The 26,731-nt window shown below is 38.3% G+C and overlaps 1 protein-coding gene across 2 annotated transcripts in view; it reads left to right on the top strand.

Moving 5' to 3' along the window:
• The first annotated feature begins 258 nt into the window (after positions 1-258).
• The window catches only part of adamts9 (ADAM metallopeptidase with thrombospondin type 1 motif, 9), a 51,763-nt gene continuing 25,290 nt past the window's right edge, over positions 259-26,731 (top strand). For both annotated transcript variants that reach the window (XM_073811879.1, XM_065241468.2), the window contains exons 1-27: positions 259-578; positions 969-1,339; positions 3,271-3,430; positions 4,615-4,889; positions 5,265-5,348; positions 5,455-5,579; positions 5,709-5,749; positions 5,891-5,996; positions 6,930-7,076; positions 7,371-7,512; positions 8,016-8,120; positions 10,148-10,293; positions 10,868-11,049; positions 15,332-15,468; positions 15,585-15,702; positions 16,087-16,182; positions 16,901-17,067; positions 17,160-17,289; positions 17,641-17,767; positions 18,112-18,322; positions 18,598-18,759; positions 18,862-19,023; positions 19,805-19,924; positions 22,686-22,793; positions 22,901-23,068; positions 24,202-24,477; positions 26,393-26,554. In XM_073811879.1, the coding sequence (XP_073667980.1) occupies positions 482-578; positions 969-1,339; positions 3,271-3,430; positions 4,615-4,889; positions 5,265-5,348; positions 5,455-5,579; positions 5,709-5,749; positions 5,891-5,996; positions 6,930-7,076; positions 7,371-7,512; positions 8,016-8,120; positions 10,148-10,293; positions 10,868-11,049; positions 15,332-15,468; positions 15,585-15,702; positions 16,087-16,182; positions 16,901-17,067; positions 17,160-17,289; positions 17,641-17,767; positions 18,112-18,322; positions 18,598-18,759; positions 18,862-19,023; positions 19,805-19,924; positions 22,686-22,793; positions 22,901-23,068; positions 24,202-24,477; positions 26,393-26,554 (4,125 nt within the window). In that variant the 5' untranslated portion in view covers positions 259-481. The remainder of the gene's footprint in view (positions 579-968; positions 1,340-3,270; positions 3,431-4,614; positions 4,890-5,264; positions 5,349-5,454; positions 5,580-5,708; positions 5,750-5,890; positions 5,997-6,929; positions 7,077-7,370; positions 7,513-8,015; positions 8,121-10,147; positions 10,294-10,867; positions 11,050-15,331; positions 15,469-15,584; positions 15,703-16,086; positions 16,183-16,900; positions 17,068-17,159; positions 17,290-17,640; positions 17,768-18,111; positions 18,323-18,597; positions 18,760-18,861; positions 19,024-19,804; positions 19,925-22,685; positions 22,794-22,900; positions 23,069-24,201; positions 24,478-26,392; positions 26,555-26,731) is intronic.

Here is a 26,731-nt window from a genome sequence, read left to right as displayed (position 1 = left end):
ACAAGAAAAATTCAATTTCAAGCTTTTAAAGTTAATAGGTGTCTGTAAACTTTTTAATTAATCATTTAAACAGTTTAGACTAAAATCAATTCAGTAAAGTAACAATCTGAATGTATATTAAATGATTTTATGTGTAACCTACTCATTGATTTTAAGTTTGTACTCTACTTTGGCGACACATGGCAGGAGTGGCTTTCTGAGAGAGGGGTGTCTCTTAAGAGTACGCCCAAGTCTAAAGTAAAGCTAAAGTAGCCTAATCAGAATGCTGAAGACCACCACAGTTGTATCGACCCCTTTTTCAAGCATTATGCATGCAAACGGACAGCGTCGACAGCCCGCCCTGCATTAGCGGCATGGAAGCCACTTAAAAGTAAAGGAGAAACGCTTTACGTACAGCAGAAAGCCCCGCGGCTTCACGGGACGGACGTTGGAATACTGTATTCGGGCTTACTTGCATTCATTCTTTTTAACGTGGACAATCATGGTTTTATTGCTTTGGGGTCTAAGCGTTTTAGTTTTCCTCACTGATTTTATGAATGCAGCAGCGTCCGTAGGCAGACCGCGAAGTTTGGAAAAAGGTACGAGCACTTTGACATCTTTTTTGGAGGCGCTGAGAATGAATGAGTTTTTCTTGCTTGGTGAGGAGAAGCCAATAAAAGCGCACTATCCGATGATCCTTTAGCGAGTAACTTTAATATTTCATCTTTCAGAGGTCATGACAACTGATCTGCAAGCTGACAATTTGATATGCATAGAATGTATGTGTCCTTATAGCTCAACTGGTTAAGCAATGCGTGCGTAAAGCAAAGCTGATGGGTTCATGTTCCCTCCAGGATCATGCTTGATAAATGAATGCAATTGTGAATTTCGATGTGTTTTACCAAAAAGCTATAGTTAGTTCACTGTTTCTTGGGTCTTTCAACATATGTCACTGTGTTTTACCATGCACTCTCTGTTCTCGTCTACAGCGAAATTGCCCGAGTTTGGCGCGTATGATATTGTAACTCCAGTAAGAGTGAATGAAGCCGGTGACAAATTGCCAACGGGCGTGCACTTCAAAAGGAGAAAGCGGAGTACAGACCCAATAACCAGCCACATCTCCCATCATTGGGCCTCGCCGCACGTCTATTATCAAATATCGGCTTTTGGGCAGGACTATATCCTTAACCTTACGCTCGAGTCGGGATTTATTGCACCAGTTTACACTGTCACGATACTTGGAGCATCCAGTCTAAATAATTCAGAGGAGGAGGAGGACACGGAGTATCAGCATTGTTTTTACAAAGGACATGTGAACGGTGGACAGCATACTGCAGTCATCAGCCTCTGCTCCGGTTTGGTGAGTTTATTTTGTTATACGGTAAATGCATAACAATATTTTAATATGCTTAATATTATTTTTATAGTAGGTAACTGTAGACAAATATTAAAACCAACTGTACTAAATAATCATTTTTAAGTACTTTTAAGTACACTTTGAGAGTTTACGTGATTTTTAATTTTTTTTCCATCTCAGGTTTTTTATTAAATATGAATTAAAACTTTTACAAGTTATGTAACATAGATTTTGGGCGCATGCACATTATCACAGCTGTTCTTAAATGCGGTAGTATAGAGGGGTTGCAAGTTTACAAACATTGCAGGGTGCGCGCGCATCCAGGAGGCAGAAAGCCCGATTGGTGAGCTGATCTGCTACTGCAACAACCTTAATTATTGAAGCGTTCTTTATTGTTTGTATATAAATAAGACTTGCTTTTAGTTGGATCTGTTTTTCTGTCTTTATTTTTGCAGTGTTACTGTGATACATGTATGAATTATAATGTTATAATTATAATGCTAGTAACGTAATAGTCGCATCTACTGGTATGTTAACATCAGGCACCCAGCACTGACTCTGTTGGTACTATTTTCCACGCAACAATTCCTTGGCATTTTGATTTACAGACACCGCTACTAGCATACAACACAATGCACGTCTCTTCTTTCTGCCTCTCGGTTGCGCGCGCAACCAGTTAGTGATGAATGAACTTGATGACGCACACTCGTCATCGGTCTTATGCCGACGTCAACGGTATTCCATATATGGCAGTGAGATGTCATCTGCCGATGGGAACTTGAGTCTGCTCGCGGCATATCTAAAACGCCGCTTCTCACAGATAAAGAACTGAAGTCGAGTGATGGAATCGCGCACGTAAAGTCACACGTGGTACAGTATATGTCCTATTAAAAAAATCCCACGGTCTTTATTCAACCCCACAGGTTTATCTTACCTCAGTTATGGCTGCTAGACTTCAAGCCACTACTAGAAGTAGCCCACGTTATATGCTAGTTTTCACGAGAGTTCTAACGGTAGTCTTTTTTAAACATATTTGAATATGCCGGAAGTTGTGTCTTCAGTTTTTTTACTTGTTTCCAGTCCAGTTTGCACATAATATACATTAACACCTGAACCTGACCTAAAATGTCTCGTAAATAGGTTACAAAGGATCTATGCTAATGCTCATCAGAGAGAAAATGTAGTAGCTGCTTTATGCCCAGCTGCACTACTTCCTGAACTTCAGCCAGCTCCTTGTTTCCTGTCTGCCATTATTGGACAAACTGATTAATCCAGGTGTGCCTGACCTCAGTAGTCACAACAACAATAATCAGACACACCTGGATTAATCAGTTTGTCCAATAATGGCAGACAGGAAACAAGGAGCTGGCATATGTCAGTGTTTTGATCCAACAATATACGTTTCAGCTACTACACTACCAACCCATAACTTACAGTGCCTTTTACAAATTTTATATTCATATAAATAAACAAATACCAGAATTTCTACAGAATGTAAAATTTTATATTTTTAAGCTTGCTCCAGTATAGCCTATCACACTGATTAACGTTACAAACAATTCGTGCAGATTTTTTTCTATAATGTAATAACCGGCCTCAAAAAGCTTCAATATGTTGCTTTTAGAATTAAATTGGGACGTGTGCTCCTAAGTTTCATGCTGTTATAAAAATCACGTGTCAAAACGTTTTGGTTTGTAAATGTACCAGAATGATCTGATACTTATCATGGTTATTATGCATTTATTACCCCCTATGGGCAAGTGCACCAACATGCATGCAACATATGTTTATCTTATCACCTCATCAGCCACTTAGGATTTGTACATGAATGAAACCACAGGCGGATGTTGTACAGGCAATTTAAAATCACACTTGGAATGTTTCTGTAGACTTCGATGGCTATGCATCAACGCAATTTTAACCTTTTTATTTAGCTTGGCACTTTCAGGTCACCTGAAGGGGAGTATTTTGTGGAGCCCCTTCATAGCTACAATGGTGAAGACTATGAAGAAGAACACATCAAACCTCATATTGTATACAGAAAAAATGCCTCAAAGTCGACTGTAGAAGATTCGAACTCATGTGAAACTTCAGGTAAGCAGGGAGATGCTTGAGAGCACTTAAATATCTTTTCAAGGTCCTACTAGAAGTTTCGTTTATAAATAGTACTAGTCATGATTACCTCCATTTAATTTTACATGTAGGTGTATGCATTTGGCATAATATGCTGTATAGAATATACCTCATTGTATTAAATGCACATTTAAACTAGGGCTGTCAAAAGATTAATCGCGATTAATCGCATCCAACATAAAAGTTTGTGTTTACATAGCATATGTGTGTGTACTGTGTATAAATATTATGTATATATAAATACACACACATTCATGTATATATTTAAGAAATATTTGCATTTAAATACTGTATATACATTTCTATAATTTATATTATATATAAATATAAATATTTTATATATAAATATAACATTTTTTTCTTATATATATACATGATTGGGTGTGTTTTTATATATAAATAATAATTATACACAGTACACACACATATGTTATGTAAACACAAACTTTTATTTTGGATGCGATTAATCGCGATTAATCTTTTGACAGCCCTAATTTAAACATGACTAAATGAGACATGTCTTTTGCTTGTCCACCCCCCTGAGAATAAAACAGGCATGCTATCATTTCCATTCATACAGTTGTGCTATTCTTTACATCCTTTGCTTTTCTATTTTCAAATGATTGGCACTGAGTAGAAGTCAGTGGAACAGGAAAAATAATTTTGGTATCATTCCAATCTTAGTTTACTGCCACAGAATCCTGTTGACTCTTGAACTTCCTGTGGCCCGAAGATAAGGAAACTCAAGAGTCCCAATACCATGAAAGCCACGTGGTGAACTGCATTGTGATAGAGTAATGCCAGCTCCATTTGTTTAAAAATTTGTGCCTACAAAAATAAATTTAGATGTAATGTAAGATTCTCTCTGTACGCTGCTGCTTTTCAATAGCACCCAACAGTGCCTCTTTCTCTTTTTTGTTTCTTGCTGTTGGTCTTATTCCAGACAGCACATTTTTTTGAGGTCTTATATAGATTTTATTGTCATAGACAATAATAAACCCTGCTGCTGCTGGTTGCTTGGATTCATTACCACCAGGCCGATGAAGGAGGAATCCTCCATTGTGACTGCTAGATACAGTGTAGAGGACAAAATAAAATTGCTTCACTATAATTTTTAACACACATTGTTCTCATCTCCATTGCAGGACATAAAGAGCCACACAGCAGACACAGGGACAGACTGAGGAGAAAAACGTCCTCAAGCATGCTGTCCGACCTGGAGACTCTTAATTCCAGACTCCCCTCTACGGAAAACAAGCACAACTCTGCTAATGAAAGCAGTAACTCCAAGCCACACCAGAGATCAAAGCGTTTCCTTTCCTACCCCCGTTTTGTTGAAGTCATGGTTGTGGCAGACAGCAAAATGGTGGAACATCATGGAAGCAACCTCCAGCACTACATACTTACCCTGATGTCCATTGTAAGTTTCGCTTCGTTAACAATACTGCACTGCTTTGATAGGCCCATGTTCTGTAGATCTGAACTGTGGGGGCTCCCAACTAGCAGAAATTTCGCTCCTGCGGGAGTGAATTTGTCTGACAGATGTGATGAATGTGAATACAAAACAAATACAATCAGGTATGTCACATAGACGGCATGCTTTGGATGCTTTTTGCTTGGATCTCACCAGGAGGCTGGATGACCTATATTTTGATCTTGGCAAAAACTGTATTGTTCGCAGTATCTGGCTGCACATGTCCAAGCTGTATTTTTTCAACATCTAAAGCTAACAACACAAAGTTAAACCTATTTTTTTCTAAGTTAAAGCATATACCAAGTTTGTATTGTATTTCAGGTTTCCTCTATCTATAAGGATCACAGCATTGGAAACCTGATTAACATTGTAATTGTGAAATTGGTCATTATAAAGAACGAGCAGGTACGTACATTTTTGTGTGCTTTGAAGCGTCATTTATTGATGGGAGCAGTATTTATGTATATATGCATACATATATGTATCTCCATCACGCCTGTTGTTTGTGCAGGATGGACCCAATATTTCTTTCAATGCGCAGTCCACTTTGAAAAACTTCTGCATATGGCAGCAGAGTCAAAACAACCCGGATGACAACCACCACTCACACCATGACACCGCCATCTTAATCACAAGGTAAATAAAAACTTCTTACTGCAGGCCATACTAGGCATTTAAAAACTTCATAAGTATGTATGCAAGCTTGGTATACATGTAATGCTTAAAGTCGTAAGCCTGTCCTACTGTATTGTTCTTTTTTTGCAGGCAGGATATTTGTCGAACGCAGGACAAATGCGACACTTTAGGTACGTCATCTTTATCAAGTTCAAGATTGAACCAGCATGCAAATTTTGCCTACAATCCCATTAAAGAAGATCTTGTTGTCAGTGATGAGAATTAAGATTTAGTTTCAACCATAACCACGCTGTGCCTTTATGAACTTTCAGGTCTTGCTGAGCTGGGAACAGTTTGTGATCCGTATAGGAGTTGCAGTATTAATGAGGATAACGGACTAAGTACGTCTTTCACCGTCGCTCATGAGCTCGGCCACGTGTGAGTATCTTCTGAAGATATAGATGTATTGTGTTGTTGTGTCTCCTGGATAATTAACGCTGGTTGTTGTTACAGTATATGGTGTTGACTGTTTGAGTTATCTCATTAACCCGAAAGCTCCCATAACTTTTGATATAACAGCAAAGGCTTTTTTGACGGTATTTTGGTATCCACGTGTGCCTGCACACAACGTAGTGTTCAAGCTACTCTCTCCAAGGTTATTGACTTTTGTGCAGCTTGGAAATTGTGTCTGTGCTTGATATGCAGCTTCTCAAGGTTTTCTGTCTGATCCCAGCAGAAAATTTTAGAAGCTGTGTGTTTTACTTTCCAAGGAAATGATGTCAGTTCACACAGCAGTTCCAGTATAGTATTTTGAACAAGCGGTTTATGATGGGTGGGTAGAATAGAAATACAGGAGTTGTTATATCTCCCTGTCGTGAAAAGGTTAGGGATAGGTCACCAGAAAAAGAAAATTCCCAAAAGTTTAACATTTTTCTTTTAAAAGACGAATTCCCTTATTTGTTTGTGTTCAGCTGAAGAAACGTAAATGTGCAAATTATGAGAGGAATATTATTTTTTGGTAAACTCTTCCTTTAAGTGCAGTTAAAGCTAATTTTCTCATCTAGTTAAGAAAGTTAAGAAAGACCTAGAAGATTTGCATGTACAGTCATAACTTCAGATGACCTCTAAGTGGCCTTGTTTTACTTCGTACATACAAAAGATGGAATTTCTGAATTCCATTCTTATTCGGTGGCACTTGGTGACATCAGTGCTGTGCACTTGCATGAGGATTTAGTCCTGGTGCTGTACAGTGCAATGCTGTGCGTAACACCTCTCTCTCCTAGAATCCAATATGTTTTGCTGCTTACTTCACAATTATTGACAATGTATAAACAAATTCTTATGTGTGCATGTTTTCATTTTTGCCCTCAGGTTTAACATGCCTCATGATGATAGTAACAAATGCAAGGAGGATGGAGTTAAGAACCAGCCACATGTGATGGCACCTACGCTCAACTATAACACTAATCCCTGGATGTGGTCCAAATGCAGTCGGAAATACATCACAGAGTTCCTCGAGTATGTAGATTATACTTCACTTCATTGCTGTGACATGATATTATTCAATTCCTGTGATGTTGGCTCAAAGGGTACATGACCATCATGGTTAGATAAATCTGAACTTGAGCCTACATAATGATTGAACGCTGTTTGGCTGCATTTGCTTTATGCTCTAAACAACCAATTAAGATGGAAGTGACTTCATCCTTAGCAGACAGAAAGTCTGTTGTCACCTATCGAGAACATTTCTTTTGTTTGTCCGTTGTTTGTTTTGGTTTTCTTTGAAGCTATTTGTTTATCATGTGTTATTAGCACAGGGTATGGTGAGTGCCTGCTCGATGAGCCCGTTTCTAGGCCATACGGTTTGTCCCAGCAGCTGCCTGGACAGATATACAACGTCAATAAACAATGTGAACTGATATTTGGGCCTGGGACCCAGGTGTGCCCATATATGGTGAGAAAAACCCTTAGGATGTTACACAACATACTGTCCATTAAACTTTTACTGTGTATCATCTGCAGTTTGAAGTTGGGAGCACACTGTACTAATTTTATGGCCGTATGGAGTGTTGCTTGTCAGGTTGTACAACATAATCCCTTTGGGATCTTAGGTAAAAGCCATGGCCCACTTAAATCAACGTCAACAGTGTTTTATGTTTGACTGCTCAGTGCAACGCTGTAAAGTCTGTAGAGTCTGTCGTACAAGGAGTCACACTGCACTACAGCAATACAATTTTTTGACACTGGCTAAGATTCATAACAAAGGTAATTCATCAGCTCCAATGTCAAGCGATCAAAAAATTTGTTTCAGATTGCATAAAAAATGACCAAAATCGTACAGTGTGTATCCAGGTTTACATTACTTATGGACACGCTTCTCATATAAAGAACAGAGATAACATGAGGAGGGTGTTAATAGTTGTTAAAGCTAACAGTAACTGTTTGGATGATTTCTAGATGCAGTGTCGGAGACTTTGGTGCACCAGTCCAGATGGAGTCCAGCGAGGCTGCCGGACCCAACACATGCCCTGGGCTGATGGGACAGAATGCTCTCCAGGAAAGGCAAGTTCTTTAAAAAATGAAATTTGAATTTGCCAAAATATCACATATTATTGCAGCTATGGATTTAAAAATGTTTCTTTTAGATAATATAGTGCAACGCTTAACACAAATCCTATCATTTATTTGGAGAAATTTGGTATTATTTAAAGATCACATATTATGGCTTTTTTTAAAGATGTAATATAAGGGCGTTTTCACATTAGCACTTTTGGTGCGCACCCGGGTTCGATTGACATCAGAGTTCGGTACATTTGGATGATGTGAACGCTGTCTTCCGAACCCGGGTGTGCACCTGCGAAACGTACTTGAGTCCGCTTAAAAAGGGTGGTCTGGGGTCCGGTTCATGTGAACTCCAGATCGGTTCGCTGCTAATGTGAGCGCAATCGTACCAAATCGCGGAAGTGAACCACTGTTAATTACGTATTATATGGAATGTCCCACCAAAACAGACGTGTGTGTTTGTGTGCGTGCACTTACCTTGACAACAAAATGCATAGAATGCTTGCTTGACTTTTGTTCTTATTTTTTAAACCTTTGGTTTTGTTTTCAAAGAAATAATACAGAAACGCACTTTTGTCTGTCTGCTGCAAACATACTAAAGTCGTTTCAATGACAACGGTCTGTCCGCCGACGTAAATTTTTGCGGTGGCATTCAGAAATCATCTCTCTGCTTGGAGTTCGTCAATCACGCTTGTCGTCTTCTCGTTAACAGCGGTTGCCAAGCAACATGAGAACGCGCCGGCTGCAGCTTGATGATGCAAGCGTACCGCGGTTCGGATGCAAAAATAATATGTGAACACAGTCCATGGGGGGCATGGGGAGGGGGAAGCAATCGAACTCGGGTTCGGACCAGGCAATCGCACCAAATGTGAAACCGTCCTAAGTCTCAGATGTGCCCAGAATTTGTCTGTGAAGTTTCAGCTGAAAATACCCCACAGAATCTCCAAAATGCCCTTATTTGGGTGGGAGTAAAAACGCGCTGTTTGTACCCTTAAATGCAAATGAGCTACAGATCCTCACTTACTTACAAACAGTCAGTGTACACTTTCAGTTAAAATAGATCTGATTCTGAGACAATAGTATCTAGTGGACAGAGTACAACTCGCTGAGGATGGAAACAATGGTAATCCAGGACCGTAAGTGGGCGTGGCTTTATCAATGTGACCTCACATTGATAAGAGAATCAAATGGCATGTCTAATTAGACTGCATTGGTTTATTGGTGATTAAAAAACAAGGAGCGGGTGGTTTTCAGTTTTGTTCACACACTTCCAACACACATAATGTCCAAACAACTTTTATTTGGCTTCAGATTTTGCATAATAGGTGCTCTAGATTAGTGAAGCTCTAAAACCTTTTCTATTATAAAACAATATGCTTGCTAAGATTTTGCTGTATGTTAATGACATACTTTTTAGACCTTATTTTAAATAGTAGTTGAGAAACATGTCATACTTAAACGTGTGTCCATGTGAGCCAACAACTCACTGTGTGTCATGATCATATGCGCTACATATTTTATCACAGCTCTTGCATTGTGCCTCTTAAAGTAACTCCAGGGAGTTTACATAGATATCTGCACATTATCTAATAGAGATTTTTGCTGAACACTTATATGCAGTTGCAACATAGATGATAAACAGATCCGTCAGTGAAACTTCAAAAACATATTTCTCTCAAATAGCAACCAAATCACAACGAGACTCGTCCTCTTTGATATATTGTTTTGTTTTTGCCAGATTCAGCCTCGAACGTTGGTGGTGATTGTAAACATCTCAGTGACTGTGTTGTTCATGTCATACACTGTTATGTTAAGACCAAAGTCTCTTTCAAAACTTGTGCCAGGGCTTTAATGCATCTTTCGGCACACGTGGCAGAAAGTCTCACAAAACAACTGATAGAGACTTCTTGTCTCTTTATTTTCTGAGAATGCTTTGGTCTAAGCTACAGAATAGAGTTAATTGCATTTAATGAATTTGAAATGACTCTGCTGTGATCTCATCGATTCTCTGTTTGCTTTCTCATCAGCATTGTAAACATGGGCAGTGTGTCGCTAAAGAGCCTGAATCGTTTCTAGTGGACGGAGCCTGGGGAGCGTGGAGTCCCTTTGGCACATGCTCCAGGACCTGTGGAGGAGGAATCAAGATTGCTGTGCGTGACTGCAGCCGACCCGTGTAAGCGCTTTGTAGTACAGCATCCTCACTGGACTGTAAATTAGCAACAGGTTTCTTAATGTACCTTGACGGATGACAGGAGCCATGATGGAATTGGTTCGGTAACACTTTACTAAAAGGTTATGTTTGTTTACATTAGTTAATGCATTAGTATGATGATTCACATGAACTAACAATGATGAGTTCATGTATATCTCAGTTATTATTGATGCATGTCTTTTCTAAAGGAAAAATGCTTTCTTATAAGGTTTTAAATGCCTCTGAATTATTATTGTCTGTTTTAGGCCTAACTTTGTATCCTAACCAGTCAAGGCACGATGAACAGGCAATAAAGTCTCTTTTTGTCTTAACAGGCCACTTTGCTTGGTTATTATTTTTGTGTAGTCGTGCCCAACAAGCTGGCCCACCGTGAAAGCTAAATTGGCCTAAAATTCTGCTTCACATAACATCAAATATTTTCTGGCTAGTTGTGATTGTGTCACATCGTGCAGCATTTATGCTTTCAGTGTGGATGAATTACTTGGTGTAAGTTGTAATGGTGAAGTGTATAAGTGTGTTTTTATGCTATATTTAGGCCCAAAAATGGGGGAAAGTACTGCGTTGGACGCAGGACGAGATTCCGTTCCTGCAACTCTGAGCCGTGCTCCGAGCAAAAACAAGACTTCAGGGAGGAGCAGTGTGCCAGCTTTAATGGCCGCCACTTCAACATCAATGGTCTACCTCCAAATGTTCGCTGGGTGCCAAAGTACAGCGGAAGTAAGTGATTTACTCCATAGCAATTGAGACTTACACCTCCAGGGTGGCCAAGACCACATAATGAGCTGCATTATAAATAAATAAATGTATAATTTTACTAATATGTTTTGCATTCGATATCTAACTGCTATTCCATTAGTCCTTGTAGTAGTGTTGGACCCAGTGGTGGCCACTTTTTTCGAGGGCGCTTGATCCGAAGTTCGTCACAACATGTGTGTAGCCCGTCATGTGTGTGGTTCGTAATTTCAAAATATGTGTTCTGCTCATCGAGCGATCCTGTGTGCATCACGTGTCTTGTCAAAATAAGTGCCTGCTGCAGACATGTCTAAAGGGTTTATGATAAAAGAGACGCTCGCGTGTCTCATGCGTAATCAGAGTTTAGTGTTAAGTGAGTGTATTGCGTGTATTTTGTAAATGTCTTTTATCATAAACGGTTTTGATGGATGTGCAGCAGGCACTTATTTTGATAAAACACATAATGCACATGGTTTACATGACGCAACAAACACATATTTTGAAAACATGAGCAACACACATGACAGTCCGAACACATATTCCTCGGATGAGCAGTCACGAGCCGCCACTGGTTGGACCGAACCCAAAGTTTTAGCATGCAGTAAAAAAAATTTCAGCCTCTGGTGTCATGTTACTAGTATTACATTGATATCTTAGGCCAGGGTTTTTTAAAACTGGGGTCCCCCAGAAAGTTTCAAGAGAAAAAAGACATAGCAAAAATTTCTATTTTATGTGTAGCCAATTATTTAAGTTTGTAAACAGTTTGCTGTTTTTATAATATCACAATTACAATTTAACTAACACAGTTTAAATGTTTCCTTATAAAAATATGGATATATGTTTTAGGAATGGGGTCCCTCGCTAAAAGTTCATCATGTGGGGGTCCCTGCCATTAAAAAGTTTGAAAACCCCTGCCTTATCGCCAAAGTATAGTCCATTTTTACGTAAATGCGGGGTATACTGCACGCACACCGCCAGATTTTTGAAACGCCATGTACATTGAATGTACATGTAGGTCGCGCATGCACAGAATTTAGTATGTAGCCCATGAGATGCATTGCATTTTGTCGCAATGTGCATGCGTCAAATGTCTGCGTACACGTACGAGTCAAATAAACTACACTTTACAAGGGTGTGCGTTCGACCAGGTGCGTACGTGCGCGTAAAACACAGGCTATACTCCGAGCTTTAGGCAACACATAAAATAAAACTATTGCTTTCAATAATTCTGAATTAATCAATGTCTGTAATTAGAAATTAATTTTATGCATTTACATTTATGCATTTGGCAGATGCTTTTATCCAAAACGACTTACAATGCATTACAAGGTGGTATACATTTTTTTTGTGCTCGGCAAAGATTAATCAAGATTAATCACATACAAAATAAAAGTGCATTTTTGTATAATATATGTGTCAGTGCAACATGATCTCACAAAGTTCCGTGGGATAGTCACGGAATTTTTTGCTAATTTTTCCGTGGCATTCTCACGGATCTCCGCATATTCGGACTTTCTTTTCCGTGGAATTCTCACGGATTAGTTACTCAACTGCTTTTTCCTATTTTCAAACCATTGTCGCTTCAGTTTAGGGTTAGATTTGGTGTTTGTGTTAGTATGTCACTTTAGATATTGGTTTATACAATTTTTTCTGATGTATTCTTTTATATTTTCTAAACTTTAATCAATTGTCGCCTGGGGTTGGGGTTAGAGTTGGGTTTGGGTAGAGATGTCATTTTATGTAAATCTAACCCTAAACCGAAGCGACAATGGTAAGAAAATAGGACAAAACAGTTGAGTGACCAATCCGTGAGCATGCCACGGAAAAGAAACTGCGTGGCAGGGCCACGGAAATATGCGGAGATCCGTGAGAATGCCACGGAAAAATGAGCAAAAAATTTTGTGACTTTGCCACGGAAATTCGTGAGATCAGGTTGGTCTGTGCTGTGTGTAATAATTATGTATATTTAACACAGACACATACATATATACATTTTGGTACCGTATATACATTTTTGTTTATATATAATATAGAATTTATAAAAATACAAATAAATATATATACACATGTAAATGTTTCTTAAATACACACATGAATGTGTGTTTGTGTGTGTATGTGTGTACCTGGTAATTATCACGTTGTGGGGACCAATAGTCCCCACAAAGATAGGAATACCAGTGTTTTTGTGACCTTGTGGGGACATTTTGATGTCCCCATGAGGAAACAAGCTTATAAATAGAGATCGACCGATACTCATTTTTTTAAACCGATACCAATAACAAATATTTGGATGCTTATGTGCCCGATAACCGATATGCTGAACCGATTTTTATTTACTGTTATACTTCTGATTTTGACATAATTACAACAACACTACTGAACTGAACAAACCCTTATAATAATAATAATCATCATAATCACTCCCTCTTTGCATACAAAGTCATAAATAGAGGGGTCTGAAAGAGTGAATAATAATATAAATTTAATGAATAATGTAGAAAATATATTCCCAATACATGGACCATTCCAAACACCCCTATCATTTCGTCAGAAATGGACTGATCCAAAGTTCGCGCTTGCGGTTGCCAGGTAACGGGGGAGTTGGCTGCATGTTGTACATAGTTTATAGAGTAAAACAGGTGGATTAAGTGCTTTTTTTGGGATATAATATCTTTGTCTTGACCAGCAACCTGTAGCCTTCAGCAATCCAACCAATAGTTAGCAAAGAGATTTTACAAATATTATCACTGACTGGAATACTTCATTCAGGAAAGTAGCAAACAAAACGGCTTATATATCATTTAATTTCTTAACTGGTAATGTCATTTGATGTCAGAATAATGAATATTTTGTTGTTATAGCTTATGAAATGGCTGTTGACAGCGCTGTTTATCTATGCATTTACTCACGCATTAACTTTATCAAACTGACCGCTTGCGGAGGTAATAAATAATTAATTAATATCCACAGACATTTATTTAGATATTTTAGCAAAATAATGTTTATCTGGCAAATGTTAATATGGTAAATCTTGTTAAAAGTTAGCTACATGTGATGGCTGTGCTTCAGCCTTCAACCCCGGTAACTTAAGTGAACAGCAATATGAACGTGATTTTACGATGCTAATGATAAGCATAAATAAAAGAAAAACGAATTTAATTTAGCGTTTTTAATTCCACAAAGCATTAACTCATGGTTGTTTTATTCATGCAAAGCTACGTCTTTATTGGGACCGGATTTGATGGATCCGCGTGACTCTGTGAGTTCGTCTTTATTCTTGGACAAGCTGCACACAAATTGCTTTTAATAAATCAACTTATTTAACATAACATACATTAATGCACAGATGAGATGTGTTATAAATGCCTCATATGCAAAGTAAGTATACTCAAAGACCTTTTAATGAAGTCGCGTCGCCTTCATATTTGCTGTGCACGTTGCTGCTGTGAGGTCCTCTCCTCAGATGCGTTCAGCGCGCAATTCTCAATTCTCTCATTTATCGGTCAATCCGATATTACAAAACCGATATCCGATCATCGGAAAATGCTCAAATATCGGGGAAAATATCGGAAAACAGATATATCGGTCGATCTCTACTTATAAATCAAACAAGATGATGTTTATTGAAAATCTAAGGTACAAGAAAGTTTTCTGTGATGGTTGGGGTTAGGGAATGGGGCAGGTAAGGGGAATAGAATATACAGTTTGTATGGTATAAAATGCATTACGTCTATGGAATGTCCCCACAAAACATGGAAACCAGAATGTGTGTGTGTGTGTGTGTGTTTATAAATACATAATAATAACACACAGCACACACACTCTTTATATAAATATCTTATGCAAAAATCACTTTTCTTTTGTATCCGATTAATCGCAATTTTTTTTTATTTGAACCCATGACATTTTGTGCTGCTAAAGCAATACTCTATCACTGAGCTATACAATACTGTTGTATAATAAAACTCTTTAATGCTGAAATAATGTACCACCCTGCCCTGTAAAATCTTTTGATTTCTCTCATCTTGTTAAGACTATACACAATTCCTTTATTATGTTTAGAGCTCGGAAAAAGGAAATAATAGAAATTCCTTAACAATTTTAGAAATGGTAATGCCAGTCATTTCAATGCCCTCATGTTTTCAAAAATCAAATTACCTAACACAATTACATTTTAATCAAAATGTTAATTGAGAATTAGCCTACAAAATAAAAAGCTGTGATGGACAGCAATGTATTACCTGTCTTTCTGCTTTATTTTCTGTAGTTTTAATGAAGGACCGCTGTAAGCTCTTCTGTCGGGTGGCAGGCAGCACAGCTTACTATCAACTCAGGGACCGAGTCACTGATGGAACGCAATGTGGGCCTGACACCAACGACATCTGTGTACAGGGTCTGTGTAGGGTGAGTGCTTTTGACGTGAAAATGCATGCTTTATCAATGAATATCCCAGTGCATATATTAAAGCATGAACATCCAAGTCTTCTTTTAGAAAGACCTTTTTTGTTCTGTTTTTGTAGCAAGCAGGATGTGACCACGTGTTGAACTCCAAGGCCAGGAGAGATAAATGTGGGGTGTGTGGTGGGGATAACTCATCATGCAAAACTGTTGCAGGAACATTCAACACTGTGCGTTATGGTAAGTGATCCAGGCTGAACTTAGGTCTATCAGGGGTGGGAGTCAAAGTCAATTCAGTAATGCATTGTGATTATTTCTCAGACAGTTTTCGTGCAATGTGCAATGTTTTAATTATTATAAATAAATATGGCTATTGGAAAGCATATGCAGTATACATTCCTAAATATTCCTACCCCTAGTCAGAACAGTTCAGATGAGGTCTGTTCAAGATCTGTTCTGCTTGCTTCATATTTGGTTCAATTCCAATTTGAGTTCAGTTTGCCCTAAATATAAAGGCAAAAAAACAAGAACCTTTCAGTTGATAAGATTTATCTCATTACATTTCACAAATAGCAATTTGTGAAAAAAACTATAACTATATTACATTTCTACTCTTTTGTGCAGGTTATAATGTTGTGGTGCAGATCCCCAGTGGTGCTACTAACATAGATATAAGACAACACAGCTACTCAGGGAAACCAGAGGATGATAACTACCTCGGTGAGGGCTTTTTTCTCTCATTGTGCCATTCTGATGTATCATACAAGATATTTTTCACACTCATGGATAATTCCTAGTTTTAAGATTTAACAGTTCGAATAGCTTTCCCACTGCGAAAGTAGACCAAAGTGGGAGTAGTGTCAAGATTTACTATGAGAATTAAAATCAAGATGTTGTCATAGGGTTTACGAAGTGTTTTCCTAAGTTTATGGCCCTCAACTCTTAAAACCCAAGTGGCTGGTTTTGCAAGCCTTTTTGTATTTTGTGCATGTGTATTTATATGTTTATCTACTATGTATGTGTGTTTTAAGCCAAGAATGGAATGTAGAAGTTGTAAAAAGGCCTTTTTGTATGTACAGTAGACATTTGGGTCGGGGGACAGCGGTTGAGCAATGTAACATGTATTGCGGCAAAAAAGGAACTTGGGAAATTTGCTACATAATTGAATTAGCTTGAACTTTTAAAGCAGATTGACTTCAGTGCAGGAATACGCTGCCTCTTTAGGGAATATTGAATTACTTAACCCTCATTAGTTTTATCTAAATCTTTCTAAAATAAAAAATCTTGTAGTGAGACATAGTTTTGCGTACAACAAATCATGTGGCATGCTTAGTAATGCATATTTAATGATGAAATCATTATCTGTTTGATTGAAAATGTTTTGATAATAGGTTTCAGCTCAACGCAGAGAACTAAAGTATGCATGTTGTTTTCGCAGCTTTGTCCAACAGCCGCGGAGAATATTTACTCAATGGAGATTTTGTGGTCAGTATGTTTAAAAGGGAAGTCAAAGTTGGAAATGCTGTCATAGAGTACAGTGGATCCGACAATGCGATCGAGAGGATCAACTGCACTGATCGCATAGATGAGGAGATTGTTGTCCAGGTAAATCTGGTTTATTGAAATCTTTGCGTCAGTGATACTGTTTATTGTTTTGCAGCATGATTTTTTTATCTAACTGTATTTTTTTAAACTAGGTGCTATCTGTAGGTAACCTGTATAACCCAGACGTCAGGTATTCCTACAACATTCCCATAGAAGACAAACCTCAGCAGTTTTTTTGGGATGCGTACGGCCCTTGGCAGGATTGCAATCTTCTGTGCCAAGGTGGGTGTGACAAGCAAAAAATTCTGTTGTAAAACGCTTGCCAGAAGTTTGTTTAGAGTTTGGTAAACTTGAACCAGACGTATGATGCTCTCGGGGTTATTGAGGACAGTTTTGTATAAACAACTGTACTCCAGTTTTCTTTCTTCCTCTCTTTCTTGCAATATACTATAATGTAAAAAGTGTATATATTTGTAGTGTGAATAGGTGATTGAATTTGTAATAAATAAAAAAATGCAATTCTGTCTTTTTTTTCTTTCTCCCAACTTTTTCTTCATGTGAATTGAACTTTATAATATAGTTCATTTTTATTGTATTTTATGTCTTATATTGTATGTCATTATATTGGATCAGGAGAGCGCAAGAGGAAAGTATTGTGTACTCGTGAGTCAGATCGTGTGATGGTGTCTGATCAGCGGTGCCATGGCTCTTCTAAACCATCTGTGGTCACTGAGCCCTGCAACACAGACTGTGAACTCAGGTACGAATGCACATTTATTAATGTCATGAGCTCAGATGCAAAACCCTCTAAGTGCATCTGTGCATTTTTATCAGGCTTTTATGTTTAGGTTCATTCATTTCACTTTAATGGCAATAAAAAGGTTATTAGTAATTGAAATTATTATTATTTTCACAAATGTCACTTTAGTCACTTCATTGGCATTTAACCTGATGAACATATCATACATTTGGTTAATATCAGTCTCATTTTGGGCCGTGGCTTAAGTGGCTTTCCCATCTGAGCTCATCATTTGCTGTTGTTTGTTTCACCAAACTACATCTGGTCCTCGGGTTAGATGTTCACAAATCTTTTTTTTTTTACAGGTGGCACGTTGCTCGCAAAAGCGAGTGCACAGCCACATGTGGACCAGGCTATCGCACGTTAGACATTCAATGCACCAAACAGAGCAGACTGGATGGAAAGACCCAGAAGGTTGATGAGCGTTACTGCAGTAGCCAACGCAAGCCTGATGATAAGGAGGAGTGCCATGGAGACTGCAACCCTGGTCGATGGGAGTACTCAGACTGGGGAAAGGTATGAAAAATATTGCTGTTCTCAAATCAGTTATACAAAGCATAACACAAATGTGGTTCTGTACTGTAGCTAAGCTGGTGTCATAGAAAGCACATAAACTTTTAAAATGTATCTGAAGAGAATGTAACCTAAATGTAAGTTTGTAAAGAACTTGGATAAGATTTCTTTAAAATGTGGGAATATAGACCAAAGCAATTTTTTATCTTGACACACTGGTCTTTTTTTGGAGACGCAATCTACATTTACTTGACAATGGGGGGATATTGGTTATTTAGTGCTCCAAAAGCTGTGGAGGTGGAACGCGCCATAGGAATGCAAAATGCAGAAAGTCAACAGAGAATGGTGATGAAAGCAGGTGCAACCCAGAAGAAAAGATCTCTGTCCAGCAGTGCAATGACTTCCCGTGTCCTCAGTGGAAAACTGCAGAGTGGTCAGAGGTGAAGACCTAAAAAATTGCCTTTTTTTAAAAACAAATATTTGTTCAGAGGTGGTGATATCAGGCACAAGGCTCTATGTTTATCCTAATGTTTGTTCCATAGTGTTTGGTGACTTGTGGGAAGGGCTACAAGCACCGCCAGACGTGGTGTCAGTTTGGAGAGGAGCGCCTAGACGACCGCTTTTGTGATTCCTCCAAACCAGAGTCAGTACAGGCCTGCCAACAGCAAGAATGTGCGTCTTGGCAGATGGGACACTGGGGACATGTAAGTACAAGAATTTATTGCTGTAATTGTTTTGCATCATATACTTGAAATGAAAGCTTATTGTGATGAATTAGCTTAGGGCCACCAGCCAAGGTGTCCAAAATCTTTCCATTTCCTAAATAGTGGCTTGTGTGGCTTTTACTATATAGGAAGTCATGCATGAATAGACAGATAATACTATATATATACATGACCACAAAAACTGCAAGGTTATTGGCTGGAAAACAAATATTTTGTATTTTGCGTTGATGTAGAGCACATCCAAAAACTGCGCTGTGTGTCTTCATCCATCCGTGGATAATGTGCTTTCTGTCCACTTGAACATTTTATGACTGTCTACAAAAAATCACATAGTTTCTTCAGAGATCTCCCAGAAGGGAATAACGGTTTGATGATTCCTTTGGGCAAACTTTAAGTCCTAAAGTGTGACAGAGATTAAACATCACTGTTGCATAGATTAAGCAGTCAAGTTTAATGTATGTTTGAAGGGCTTTACTGAAGCATGTGCGCAAGCACGTCACACAAGCTTGATCTTGTTACAGTAAAGCTATAGCGATGAGGAAAAGAGATAAAAAACAGGAGAACGTTGAACAAATTACTGGCCCGGATCCCAGGATGCCCATGTGAGCGATTATCAAATCAGTGCTGGGCTGATGGCAACTGGCCAATGGTGGACAGCATTAAATGTCAAGTTGTCCACCAGGATAAATCTTTTCCATGTGACAGTAAATGAGATAAATGACCACAGTTTTTAACCGACCTTCCTTATGTGTAACTGCAGTGCACCACCACGTGCGGTCCGGGTTACCAGATGAGAGCTGTGAAGTGTGTGGTTGGTGAATATGGATCGGTCGTGGATGACACGGATTGTAATGCAGCAACACGTCCAACAGACACTCAGGTACGAGCGGTGCACTTGAGCATTTATACTGCTTTTTTCACTTGAAAAAAGAGAAAAAATAGAGAAAATTGTCTTTATTAAGTCTTTATTCATTAATAAAATGGCAACAACATGCGGCACAGGTGTGGAAAGAGTCACAGGAGCGGATGATGAATTAGTCCCTAAAAAGGTTTTCAGAAAACAGTTGCTAAACAAAATAAAGTCATTTGCAAGGTGTACAAGAAGAAAATCTCGACACAAGGTGGAAACACAAACAATCTCACTCGATTCCTATCAAAATTTGAAAAGATATTGAGATATTCATTCTATCTCCCTTCCTTAGTCTTTATATCCCTCTCTCTTGTGTTGAATGAATGACTTCAATGTAGTGTCATTTGAAAAGGATGGTTATGTTTTAGGTGTGGACAAAGTAGATTTGGAAAGGAATTCTTCCATACTGAGAAAGGAAAAGAGAGAACAACAAAAGCAGGCTCAGGTACAGCATGAGAGGGAGGAAGGAAGTTTCCCACCCAGCATATTTAGCACCTGCATTCAATAAGGACTTGTTTGAAGCAAAAGCAAGGGTCCACACAAACACACACATACAAGCTGCATTACACCATTAATAAATTAGTATTGAAAGGTGGCACAATTATGCTTTTTTAAGAGTCTGTGTTGTTAAGATGCAAAACCCACTAAGTGCGTTTGATATGTTTTCTTGTAGATGAGCATTTTTTATTTTGTTCATGTTCAGTCATTTTACTTTAAAGGGACACTCCACTTTTTTGAAAATATGCTCATTTTCTAGCTCCCATAGAGTGGGATTTTTTTTATTTTTACTGTTTTGGAATCCTTTCAGCTGATCTCCTGCTCTGGCTGTATCACTTTTAGCATAGCTTAGCACAATCCATTGAATCTGATTAGACCATTAGCATTGCGCTCAAAAATAACCAAAGAGTTTCGTTATTTTTCCTATTTAAAACTTGACTTTTCTGTAGTTGTGTACTAAGAACGACAGAAAATTAAAAGTTGTGATTTTCTAGGCAGATATGGATAGGAACTATACTCTCATTCTTGCATAACAATCAAGGACTTTGCTGCCCCTACCATATAGCTGCAGGAGGCGCAATGATATTACGCAGTGCCCAAAAATAGTCTGCTATTGAAAGTTACCAAGGGGACTAATTTCAGGAACTGCGTAATATCATTGCCTCTGCCTTATTTTCACATATGTAATTTATTGGTATTTAACAAATTTGACTGTCTTTCACTGCAAAAGTACATGCAAGCTTTTTTGGCAAAAACCTCCGCTACTAAAAGATACACAGTTGCAAAATCACTAAAGATGCAGCTAGAAACATTGCAAATGATGAATGTAAGAATGTAAAAATTAAGAAACTGAACCACACATTAGGGGGCGCTGTGATGATGCATGACGCTGCCATTTTAATGTTGCATTCAGGTCCAAGTACTCACAAGGGACACAAGTTTGAATGTGATCCACGGTCATTTTGCACATCAGTTATCTTTCGTACACTGAGAGGACTTTGCTGAAATATTGATGTTTAGTGGATTCTGCCTACAAAACGGTATTTGTGAATGCCCTGAGGTTGAGTATAAGCAAAATTAAAGCAAAAGTATTTAATGAATATATAATTTGCCAAGAGTATTCGGTTAATATAATTTATCTCATTTTTAACGGAGGCCTTGTTGAGCGGCTTTTGCATCTGAGCTCCTCATCTACATAGCTGTAAAGATTTCTATGTGTAGTTAGTTATTATGGTTACTACCATTTCTACATAGTTCAATTATAAATGTATATTTCATGCTTATTTGTATAGTTTATACTTTTTCGTATATTGACACACAATATATTCATACCTGTACATTTACGCTCCTCTTCCCACAGTGTAATTGTTCTGCACAGCCAGAATATCTGAACAATTTCACAAAGTTTTTTTTATGAACTTTCCTGGGGCATTGGTTTTATAGAGCTTCGTTTTCACATGGCTTTTAAGCAATGCAAGAATGAGCCTTTTTCCCACCATCAGGGATGATATAAGACCGGGAGCATGTATATAATGAAAGAGGGAGAGACTGAGAGAAAGGAATTTAATAAGTAAGGGATAATGTACAGTTAGCCGGTCATTACCGTAAATTGTGAAGGGTCTTGTATCACCCTGAAGGGCTTTATCTTTAATGAATGGCTGCCTGTACATTATCCCACTTATTACATGGCTGCTCCCCAAATTAATAAATGATTAGACATGAAATATTGATTCGAGTTTAAACAATTTTATTATGTGAGCACAAAGAGGGCCCATATTGATAGCACTTATGTCTTGAACGATGGTTCATTACAGCCTAATAATCAGATATACATTATTATACAATCTATATCTAATTGCAGCATTGGTGCAGATTCAGTGCTGTTTCTCAATGGCGATACGCTGTTTAATAGTAGGCATGAAAATGATTAGTGTACACCAGGCACGGAGGGCAGTAAGTGGAGAGGGGTGGAGTGTAAGAGAACCAAGAATCTTAAGGAGGGAAATGATAGAGAGCAAATAAGCGGGAGGCCCTCTGGTTTAAATCCTCTGTGTGCTGTAAGACGCAGTGACCCAGAACAAGTCACTTTACCTCCACGTGATCCCAGCCAGTCGAGCATAAAGCAAGCCCACTGGCACCGGTCATGAAGCTTTACCGGCATCACCCCTAGAGTCACGGATCTTCATTACTTAAAATTGGTTGTCTTTCTCCACTTCCTTCCTTCCTTCCACAGGACTGTGAACTTTCTCAGTGCCCTGTCACACATCCTGTTGGCCGAGAGACTAAAGTGATGTCACATCCCGGTCATAAAACACAGTGGCGCTTTGGATCATGGACACAAGTAATTACTATAATATATGCATTTATATAAATAATAGATCATAAAAATAGTTTGAAAATGTATAAATGTTGGTGATATAAACTCTATATTTTTTTTATTTGTAACAGTGTAGTGCCACCTGTGGAAAAGGAAATCGTATGCGCTACGTGAGTTGCCGGGACCAGCAGGGTGGTGTGGCGGAGGAATCGGCCTGCTCCCATCTGCCAAAACCTCCAGCTTCGGAGGTTTGCTCTATAGTGGCGTGTGGACAGTGGAAGGTTCACGAATGGACTGCGGTACATAAAATACAAATTTCTAAAAGCTGAAGTGTTTTAACTTTTTTAACTTTGGTTAGTGTTCAGTGGCGGCTCGTGATTGCTCATCCGAGGGGCGCTAATACAAAATAAGTGTTCGGAGTGTCATGTGTGTTGCTTGCGTTTTCAAAATATGTGATTGTTGCTTCATATAAACCATGTGCATCACGTGTTTTGTCAAAATAAGTGCCTGCTGCACACGTGTCAAAACCATTTATGATAAAAGAGATGCTCAAGTTCACAAAATACACACAAGACACTCCCAAACCAGTAAACTCTGATTACGCATGAGACTATGCAAGTATCTGGCAAACGCGAGCGTCTCTTTTATCATAAACCCTTTAGACGCATCTGCAGCAGGCACTTATTTTGACAAGACACGTGATGCACACAGGATCTCTCGATGCACAGAACACATATTCTGAAAAAAAGGAACCACACATATGACCGGCAACATACATGTTGTGACGAATTTTGCATCAAGCGCCCTCGAAAAAGGGACACTCGACTTTTTTTTAAAAATATGCTCATTTTCCAGCTCCACTCGAGTTAAACATTTGATTCTTACTGTTTTGGAATCCATTCAACTGATCTCCTGGTATATCGCTAGCACTTTTAGCATAGCTTAGCATAATCCATTGAATCTGATTAGACCATTAGCATCGCGCTAAAAATAACCAAAGAGTTTCGATATTTTTCCTATTTAAAACTGCCTAGAAAATCGCAGCTTTTAATTTTCTGTTTGTCTTAGTACACGATGTAACTACAGAAGAGTCAAGTTTTAAATAGGAAAAATATCGAAACTCTTTGTTTATTTTTTAGTGCAATGCTAATGGTCTAATCAGATTCAATTGATTGTGCTGAGCTATGCTAAAAGTGCTAGCGCCAGACCCGGAGATAAGCTGAATGGATTCCAAAATGGTAAGAATCAAATGTTTAACTCTGGAAAATGAGCAATTTTTTATTTTATTTTTAAAGTGGAATGTTCCTTTTCTTTAAGAGAAATCACTTCTTATAAACTACAAACGGGTGAACTACAGTGAGCCTCCTTATCAGAAGAATCCTTATGCAGTGTTTTCTGTATACTCAATGAGTGTTTGTTTGTGCCTTTTTAGTGCTCCGTATCCTGTGGTCAAGGTAAAACTGCTCGGCAGGTCGTATGTGTAAACTTCAATGATCAAGTTGTGGAGATGACTGAGTGTGATGCCGACGATCGCCCAGCCACAGAGCAGGAGTGTACCATGCCCCAGTGTCCATCTCGCTCCAGCGATCGCGAGGACTTTACACCTAACCCTGATTCCCGGAAAAAGGTCATTTCCACCGGCCGAGCTAATCGTAACAGAGCTGGTACACCTCAGTCACATCTGTGGAGGATTGGACCATGGGGGGCAGTAAGTTTCTTAAAACTTCTTGGCATGCTTTTGGATTTACATTTATATTTATGCCTTTGTCAGACATTTTAACTAAAGTGAAATGATAAGTTATACATCTTTTTATTAGCGTGTGTGTTCCCTGGGATCAAACTAATTTGCATAGCTTTTTGCAAAGTTAACACAGTGCTCAACTACTGAGTTATACAGGAGCACATGTGCATATGTGTCTGCATAGTCATGTGTCTGTCACTATTAGGGGAGAGTGTAACGCTTTTTGGTTTGGCTCAATCATTCAAAAAATATTTGAGTTTGATTAATTATATTTTTACACGAGCAACACACACATCTCTGCTACAAATAAACATTTTAAGTTTGTTTCTAGTACTTACCATTTTTGGGCAATTACACCAAACGTGACAGAAGTGCAAATGTTACAACTTACCCCATAGGTGGGGTTAATTGTAACAGGCAGGGGGTTAGTTGTAACACTTCCTAAAAATTAAGTTGGCAGAGCAAATATTTTAATACTATCTTGTATATATACTTGAAATGGATATTGTTTATATATCTGTCTATAATAGACAGGTATCCACACTGTATTCATTCATCCAGTCCTTTTCTAACAATATTTTAATTATAAATGGATACAAATGTCTAAATATGTGAGAAAAAGCACAATTAAGATTTTTTTTTATATATATATGTGACCCAGTCTGTAATAGCCATACTATAGTTTTAAAATCAAATTCTGAGATAATGAGCATCAAAGTCTGATTTTAGTCCTTCATTTCATTATGATTTCAATCTTTGACGTGACCTTATTCAATCAATATTAAAGATATGAACAAAAATAAATTTGACACATGATTTTTGATAAGACAGGCACGTTTATTTTGTTGGCAGCCAGCAATCATTCATGTGTAGCCTATTTAAACATCGGCAAGAATTATGCTAACGTTAGCGGTTTTCATATCGTAAGTGCTGAGGGGTTAGTTATAGCACAACGTTACAATTAACCCCACTGGGTCAAAATATTTGCTAAGTTGCTAAGAGCTGCAGACATATTTCAAAATGATGCTATGTTTTAGTCAACAAGACATTGATTAATATGACATAGCATTGGATTTGGTATCTTACACACCCAACTTAGAAACCAAAAAAAACATATGATGAAAAAATTTACTTGCATGCCACCAAAACACTCATTCATCAAAAACTCTCTGGAAAAACATTATACATTTACACTTATTTGCAGGAGATAGTTTTTTGGCAGCGTGAAAAAAATACAGGAAAAACTAAATTCTCAACCTTGTGCAACAATTTAAACAGTCCGTGTTACAGCTAACCCCGCATTAGTTTTTGACCCCCAAATGTTGCGACTGGCCAATCAGAATCAAGCATTCCAACGAGCCGTGTAATAAACCTCGATAACAGACCGACTTGCTGTGAAACTCTTAAGTACAGTCATGAAGTATCTCACAGACGTTTTGTGTGCAGTTTGGATCAGACAGTTAATGAACAGGAGGTTTGTGGGCCTGAGGCTGAGATTACTGAGGCACTTGCATTTCCTGTATCTGATAATGCTATTTTTTTTCTCAACGATATCTGTGCTTTAAATACTCTATAGTATTTAAAGAACAGTGAAAATATACTAAGTGGCATTGTGGACGTGCTTCCTGTTTGTCTTAATGTTGCTTTTTATAGACATTTTGAAAATAGAAAAGTGTGTTGCTTTTAAGCTATATTTAATTTGTACCTTTCTTCACCAAATTTGTTTTAACTTGGCACTGACATATTTAAAGTTAATTGGGTGTGAAATTGGTTCAATGAGAATGTGCCCTTGTGTGCTAAAAGCGTGTTTGCTTGCATTTGTGTATTTGCGTGTGGTCTTTCGCTCACAGTCTGACTTGTTTTTCTCTTTCGCACCTCTCAGTGCTCGAGTACCTGTGCCGGAGGATTTCAGAGGCGTGTGGTAGTGTGCCAGGATGAAAATGGCTATCCTGCCAGCAACTGCGATGGAAGTACACAGCCCATAGAGCAGCGCTCCTGTGAATCCGGCCCCTGCCCTCAGTGGTTTTATGGCAGTTGGAGTGAGGTAAGATGAACGGATATATATGAAGAGTTCAGATGCAAAACCCTCTAAGTGCATCTTATTTTTGATCAGCTTCTTATGTTTAGGTGTAGTAATTTCACTTTAATGGCAGTGAAAAGGTTATTAGTCAGTGATTAAAATGCCTTATTTTTACAAATGTCATTTCATTGGTTATTAACT

Source organism: Paramisgurnus dabryanus, chromosome 14 (genome assembly GCF_030506205.2).
Source record: "Paramisgurnus dabryanus chromosome 14, PD_genome_1.1, whole genome shotgun sequence".
NCBI lineage: Eukaryota > Metazoa > Chordata > Actinopteri > Cypriniformes > Cobitidae > Paramisgurnus > Paramisgurnus dabryanus.
This window is presented reverse-complemented; position numbering and strand designations above follow the sequence as displayed.